The sequence below is a fragment of the Mytilus galloprovincialis genome, chromosome 12 (assembly GCF_965363235.1).
Source record: "Mytilus galloprovincialis chromosome 12, xbMytGall1.hap1.1, whole genome shotgun sequence".
NCBI classification, from domain to species: Eukaryota; Metazoa; Mollusca; class Bivalvia; order Mytilida; family Mytilidae; genus Mytilus; species Mytilus galloprovincialis.
Window position 1 is genome coordinate 12,059,167 of NC_134849.1, and position 7,829 is coordinate 12,066,995.

General features: G+C 32.2%; 1 protein-coding gene across 1 annotated transcript; it reads right to left on the reverse strand.

The window, feature by feature from the left end:
* Positions 1-1,894: 1,894 nt before the first annotated feature.
* Positions 1,895-4,075, reverse strand: LOC143054942 (uncharacterized). Its single transcript, XM_076228041.1, has one exon. The coding sequence runs from the start codon at positions 4,067-4,069 to the stop codon at positions 2,072-2,074; it is 1,998 nt and encodes a 665-aa protein (XP_076084156.1). The 5' UTR covers positions 4,070-4,075; the 3' UTR covers positions 1,895-2,071.
* Between the last annotated feature and the right edge of the window lie 3,754 nt (positions 4,076-7,829).

Here is a 7,829-nt window from a genome sequence, read left to right on the forward strand (position 1 = left end):
AAAAAATCATGGCTAACGTAGATACGAGTATCTTCCTAAATTTTCCATTACTATGTAGCAACATACCAGCAGCGTCTGCATACGCAGGTTATATCTCCCATTTGATAAGTTATTCCCGGGCCTGTATTACCTATCTTGATTTCCTTGATAGAGGGTTGCTACTCATAATGAAGCTATTTAAGCAAGAGTTCCGAATGGTGAGGTTGAAATCCTCTCTTCGCAAATTTTATGGGCGCCATCACGAGTTGGTTGAACGTTATGAAAAACCCATTCCAAAGATGATATCAGATATGTTCGTTATCATGCTTATGTTCCAGTTCCCTGTTCATGAATGTAACATACTAAATTATACTATTTACTTGGTTTGTAATTATATAAGCAACACAATGGGCGCCACATATGGAGCAGGATATCCTTACATTTCGGAGCACCTTGGATCACCTAGTTTTTGGTGGGGTTCGTGTTGTTTAGTCTTTAGTTTTCAATGTTGTGTATTGTGTAGTACTATGTGTATATTGGCTTTTTTTCTTTATGCATGTCATTGTCAGTTTATTTTCTATCTATGAGTTGACTGTCCCTCTTGATCTTTCTACCCTCTTTTTTAGTTCACTTTAACACACACCAGGTTCAATCCACCATTTTCTGCATAATAAAATGCCTGTACCAAGTCTGGAATATTTGGTATCCATTCATTTGCTAAGTTTGAGTTGTTGATTTTGCTATTTGATTAGGGACTTTCCTATTCGAATTTTCCTCGGAGTGATTTTACTTATTTGCACATTCCTATATGACATCTTATGGCCTTTTCGGGTGTCAAGCTTTACATCAGATGTTTTAAGACTTTTTGTAAGCTACATAATCATGATAATGTTATAAACGTTGACAAGAAGATTCTAAAAAGTAAAATCACAAAAATACTGAACTTAGAAGAAAATCAATTCGGAAAGTCCATAATTACATGGCAAAATAAAATAACAAAACGCATAAAAAACGAATAGACAAGAACTGTTATATTCCTGACTTGGTTAGGTGGAATGTATGAGTGTTTGACTTCTGTTGAAGAAATCACAGATGTCGTTTGCCATGGACGAAATATACGTCGTCTTAATCTTTGAAAGTCATCTATGACCAATGGAAATGTCGATATATCAGCTTGTGATGCCGGATAAGCCAATTATAATAAGGCAGCTTTTCGAATGTTCGAAGATTTGAAAAAAAAATTGAGCAGTTATTTTACTGGAAGATTGAAAAATCAAAGCCACAAAACATATTAGATCAATCTTTTCAAAATTTGATAGACCTAATTTTCCAGAACTTTCAATTTTTATAATTTCGAAACTCCTTTCTGTCATTTTTTTACCGAGTGTAACACTTTATATACTCCTGAAGTGATGTCCCTTGGAAAATCAGGGACACCATTTAAAATCAAAGTCATGTTTAGTTCACATCAAGTGAAATCGTATCTCATTTCATCATTGATTTTTTTTGGATATATTTTACACCAAAAAGTACGCAAGGTATGTATAAATAAGAAGATGGTATGAGTGCCAATGCGACAACTCCCTATCCTAGTAACAATGTATAGAAGTTAAATTTCTTATGTCAAGGTACAGCTTTCAACGCAGAGCCTTTGCTATAAAGTCCCCCAAAATTACTACTGTGGCACAAGTTAAAACAAGAAACGCAACGATGTATGTTATATAAAACCACACCAACAAACAAAGACAATTAAACAACAGCTTTTCGACTTGCGACAGGTGTATAATAATGCAGTGATATACAACTTCAAACAGGTTGCTAGTTCCGGATCCGCAGTAGTGTAACATAGCAACCTGATCAAAGACTAACTATAAAATAGAATTTGAAATTGATTAACTCGATCAAAACGACTTAGTTCTTTTCCACTTGAAGTTCTAATGATATGCCAGTAAATTTCCTTTTTGAAATTTAATAGACGACACAAAAAGTGGCAACACAAATAAAAAACCAAAAACAAAGAACGAAGTAGAATGATAAACAGTTACAAAAAATAATCTGAAATGTTTGACATAGTTCATAAGATACCTCATTATTAAGGTTCACCTCCGACTGACATGATATCGTTGATATATTTAGAACTCAATCCTGTTGAAAAGAAATGTTCATTTATGTTCTCCTCATTTTCAGAAATATCATCAATAGTGAAATCAAGCTCCGTCGTGTGTTTTATTATAACTCTAGAAGCATCAAAACTGTTTTGTTGGTCAAATGTAATGTTATGCCGTATCTTATTGAAGATAATTTTGAGAAAAAAAGCATTTGTGTTGTGCATGGGGCTAAAACTTCCACAATACGTATCACATACGGACTTCATTTTTTCATATTCATTTTCATATCTTTGAGTGTCTCCAAGTCTAAAATAGCATAAACATCTTAGGAAGTAAATGTAAAGTCTTGGACAAATATTAAACGTCGAATATTTGTACTTATTGTTGATTTGTAATAATTGTGTTGAAAATTCTTCTGATATTTCTTTTACGAGTAAGGACGATTTAAACGGTATTATTATATCGTAAGATGAAAAATACCTAATTTCAGTGGCATCGCTTACACAGTTAAGTACATTTTTGAATAAATCCGTTTTCATTATTTTTTGTCCGTTATGAAACATACACACATACAAATTGTCCGACACTATATCAGTTACTTGCAAACATTCGTGGTATTTTCCCTGCATATAAAAACATGAGGCTAACCATGCTTTCCCGGATACAAGGTTATTTGTTGAGTTTTCAGTTAACAATTTCATTTGCAAATAAAGTAGTTTGTATCGTTTTTTGTTTCCAATGGTTTTATTATCGGAGGCGATAAAATGGCACAACATTGAATCAAATTCTTTTCTTAAGATAGGAACTTTTTTCACAGTTGATAAAACAGATTTGTTAATAGGTAATATTTTAGACAAAATGGTACACGCCATATTCCTACATAGTCTACCTATCATAAAAAGTAAACGAAATATGTTTAATTCTTCCTTTTGATTTATCAGATGATCTAACATATCTATATTTAGATTTTGTTTCATGATGTAGTACGGAAATCTGTTCAAGGTTTTAATTTTCAGCACCCATAACTTCTGCACCAGCACTTCTTTTTGAGAGGCATTAAATCTTTTGCGAAACATGTTATTACCTTTTACAAAATAATTTGGACAATTTTTGTTAATTACAAACTGTAACAGTCGTTCTACACAGAGATGTAAACAACAAAGAATATTCTGAGGAGTCCAAAATGAAAAACTGGTTTCTTCAACTACCCAGAATATCACCGTTTTTAAAAAGTAGGAACAAAGTAATGGTTGAACATTATTCGTGTCTATTATCTCTTTTTGAATTACTTTAAGAACCCCATAAACTAATAATTGAGTATGATTAAAAGTTTCTACAAGCTCTTTTTCAGCTAAACAAAACGATAATCTCCAGTCATCATCCACTGTATGACTTCTGCTACTCCCTATAGGAACGATGTAACAGCCTTTCTGTACTATCGAATTAATCATTTCTTGGGAAGGCCATCCATAATTCCTTTTACGATGTATCCATTCTATTGCAATTTTTGGCCAATATTCACTTTGTACTCCAATAACATAATCATGGTCTTCGCTTAAAGATGTCCGCGTTATAGCAGGTCCGTGCTGTTCCTTCGCTAACGGGTCATTCATTTCATATTGTAGGACGTTTTTAAGAATTTCATGACTTGAAACAATTTCATTGGTGTCAGTTTCCAACATCACATATCCAGGATGTATATCTTTATTCAATGAATCATATTTCCAAATACATTTTGTATCATTTGATGAGTACCCTTTTTCAAGTGCTGTAACATCTAGTCGGCATATTATATCTGTATCACTCCCAGACATATCTAGACCTTCAGATTTACTACCGATTACATCTAGTGGTATGTTTGCGTAATGAAACATTATACACTTTATATATTTATTGAAAACAAGTCTACGTAGTTTCACTATTCTCTCAGTACCAATGTTAAGACTAAGAAAACGGGAAAACACTTCCGATTTTGTTTTCATTATAACGATGCGTTCTTCTCGTTTACCTTCAAAATGAACATAAAGTTGTCATGAAATTATTGTAAATGACCAACAAATCATACATATTTTAATTATTAATATGTTAACGAGACAGCAACCAGATAAAAGAAATTTAAAAGGCAACATACATACCTCACAAGTGGAGACGTTAATAAGGTCAACCTCTTATCATCAAACTTGTAAAATGACGTGCAAATATTAAACAATTATACAAAAACAACCAGATATACGTCCTTTCACCTAATTCCCTAAATTTCTAAATAGCAACAAAAGATAACAAAAACTAGAGGTCCTAATATAAAGGGTCTGTGTCGCGTACCTTGGTCTATGTGCATATTAAACAAAAGACAACAAGGATTCATGTCAAAATTGTGTTTTGGTTATTGTTATGTGTTTGTAGAGTTTACTTTCCTGAACATTATTGTTGCTTACAATTATCTTTACCTTAAATGAACTTGGAACAGTAGTTACAGTGGAATATGTGTTGTACAAAATTTATGAAAATTCTCTAAAATCGACAATTTGGGCAATAACTCCTTAAGGGGTCAATTGACCATTTTTGGTTTTGTTTACTTATGTGTATCTCTTACTTTCCTGAACATTATCGCGACTTACAGTTTATCTCTATCTATATTACTGTTTAAAATAAAAACCAAAAACTTCAAGGGCAGCAATGCCTGAATGGATTGAAATTTTTAGGCAGATATAATTTAATCCTGTCAGAATTGCTCTAAATGCTTTGGTTTGAGAAACATGTGCCATAACCTGCATTTTACTCTACGTTCTATTTTTAGCCATTTCGGCCATCTCGATTCGCCGGTGGGGTCATCGGACACAATTTTAAAACTAGATACCCTAATGATAATTGTGGACAAGTTTGGTTAAATTTGTACCAGTAGTTTCAGAGGAGACGATTTTTTGTAAAAGATTACATAAATTTACGAAAAAAATGTTAAAAATTGACTATAAAGGCCAATGACTCCTTCAGGGCATTTTGATTATGTTGAATTATTTGTAGATCTTACTTTGATCAACATTAGTGTTGTTTACAAATCATCTATATCTATAATAATATTCAAGATAATAGCAAAAAACAGCAAAATTTCCTTAAAATTAGCAATTCAGGGGCAGCAACCTAACAACGGGTTGTCAGATTCATCTGAAAATATAATAGCAGATAGATCTTGATCTGATTTATCATATTACCAGATGACAGATTTGTTCTAAATGTTTTGATTTCAGAGATATAAGCCCAAATCTACATTTTGCCCCCATTGTTCTATTTTCAGCCATGGCGGCCATCTTGGTTGGTTGGCCGGGTCAACGGACATGTTTTTTAAAACAAGATATCCCAATGATGATTGTGGCCAAGTTTATTTACCTTTGGCTCAGTAGTTTCAGAGGGGGAAATTGATGTAAATTGACGACGGACGACGCAGGACGACGGACGATGGACGCAAAGTGATGAGAAAAGCTCACTAGGCCTTTTGGACCAGGTGAGCTAAAAAACACAGTATCCAGTAAATTAATCTACTAGTTTGTATGATCATGCATTTAAAGATTTTTAAAATCTAATTATGATTATAATGGTATTTAACTGGCATATGATTAATTGTGCTGATTTGTATAGTTTTTTTAAAACAACTGCAAATAATCCTTTCGAATTTGCAGACAAGCAATTCCAGTTTAATAATATTGTTTTATACGATAGACATTACAAGATGTTGTATGAGTATCAATGAGACAACTCTCCATCCAAGTCGTAAAGGTATAACAACACATTATAAAATTTGATGTGTTTCTCTTGTGGAAACCAAGTTCAGTATTTTGTTCACTGAGTAAAACTAAAATAGTAACGATTTATCACTGTACGATGTATAACGTTGATAAATACATAAAAAAGGGATGGTTCTTCAAAGAAAATGAAAAATGTGTTTAATGGTAATAATTAAAAGTATAAGAGATTCTGTACTTAAATATGTTTGTATAAAAACCAGTTATGTATTCAAAGTAGCTCGCGGGTCTAAATAAAAAAAAAATCATATAGGATTTCACTATATTTTTCTACAAATATTATTCCTAAGGAGGCTCGCGGGTACAAAAATTTCAGCAAAAAAGTAAACCTTTTTTTTATTACAAATTTTATTTATTACACTATTAGTTATTACTTTATGACATGGTACAAAAATCTACTAAAAAAATCGATTGGGTTTAGCCCCAGATGACTTTTAAAATGTTTATATCATTGAAAAAGCTCCAAATTATCTCCCTTTAGTTCAAAAATGCCATTTGTTTGGCATTGAATTTTACATATTTTTTTTTAACTCATCGGGGACCTATTTTTATATTATTGTTTTCAAATAAGCTACATAAAATCCATACAAGTGAATTCTAGATTAACGATAATATCGAGACCAGAAACTATATATATATTGGCCTGTTCCGTGAATATGACACATTTAGACCACATCATACAAGATCCTTGTTTCACTCTTCAAATTGTAAATTTCCCATTTCTCAGCAATAACATACACCCTGCTCTATCGTATGGCGTTTGCATATTGCAGTTAAGACCTTAAATTCCTGAATATGTACATTATACTGTGTCCATCACCACGGGAGTACCCCTTGTCATAAAAAACGTAATTTTTTTTTTCATTTTAACAGCAGCCTTACAATGTTAGATCTCTTAATTTGCTTTCGCAATTATTTTCTTTTTCTTTTTCAGGGATTCGAACTTATGCTACTGATATATCGTGGTTTCAATTGCCTTGCACTTTGCCCGATTTAATAGACAACTCGACCAATAACACTTAACAATAAAAAAAAAAATGGTGACCGGGTGTTACCCTTCCTCGTCAGTTGTAATGTAGCGTCGTAACACAGTACATGATATATTAGGCATGACGATGGAATTGTTATATACGAATTAATATCAGAGAGGTATACAAATAGTTTAAATGAAATAATCAAAATTGGTTCCCCAGGTAATAATTCGCATAGCAACATTTAAACCCAATTTAAAGCATCCTTGCTTTAACATCGAAATTATGAAAATGATAGGGCGTTCCGTGTTTATAAGTCCTATTGTGCCACTTGATTTCCAACTTCTATCTGTTCTTTTGGGTACAGCTTCATTAATATTATTCAAAATTGTAATGAAAAAATATTACTTTACGGTAGATTTGGTGTAAAAATGATCCGTGGAAACCATTTTTACTGCTTTCCCTCATGATAATTGTATATTTGACAACACATTTCGATTTAATCTTTCATTGTTAAGCAAAATTTTGGAATTGATAAAGGCATCGTCTGTAAAAATGAACGGTAAACATATTCCTATGATTGTAGAAAGATGTTGGTTTCAATTGATTTTTTTTATAATCAAAAAATTAGATATAATTGTTTGTGTTTGTACTATTTTGACAAGATATTCATAAAGGAACATGTTTATGGATATTGTGTAAGGACATACAAATGCGTCAAAATGTACAATGATACATTAAAGTAACATACCTTTAGCAATATGTAAACTGTCCAGAAATGCATCGGTAACTTCAATATCTGACGAATGCATTCCAAATCTATTCTCTTTAAATTTTGAAGAGTCGAAAATCGTTTTGCTTCTGTAAATCTTGTCAAACTCGTTAAACTTGTTAAATTGTGAATTGTTCTTTTCAGAAACTTTTACTGTGTTCTCTTCGTGAATGATATCTCTTGTTCAGGGAATAATTCTGAA

Excerpts from the sequence above, each read along its gene's own strand:
- LOC143054942 (XM_076228041.1), bottom strand. The coding sequence starts at position 4,069 with ATGAAAACAAAATCGGAAGTGTTTTCCCGTTTTCTTAGTCTTAACATT.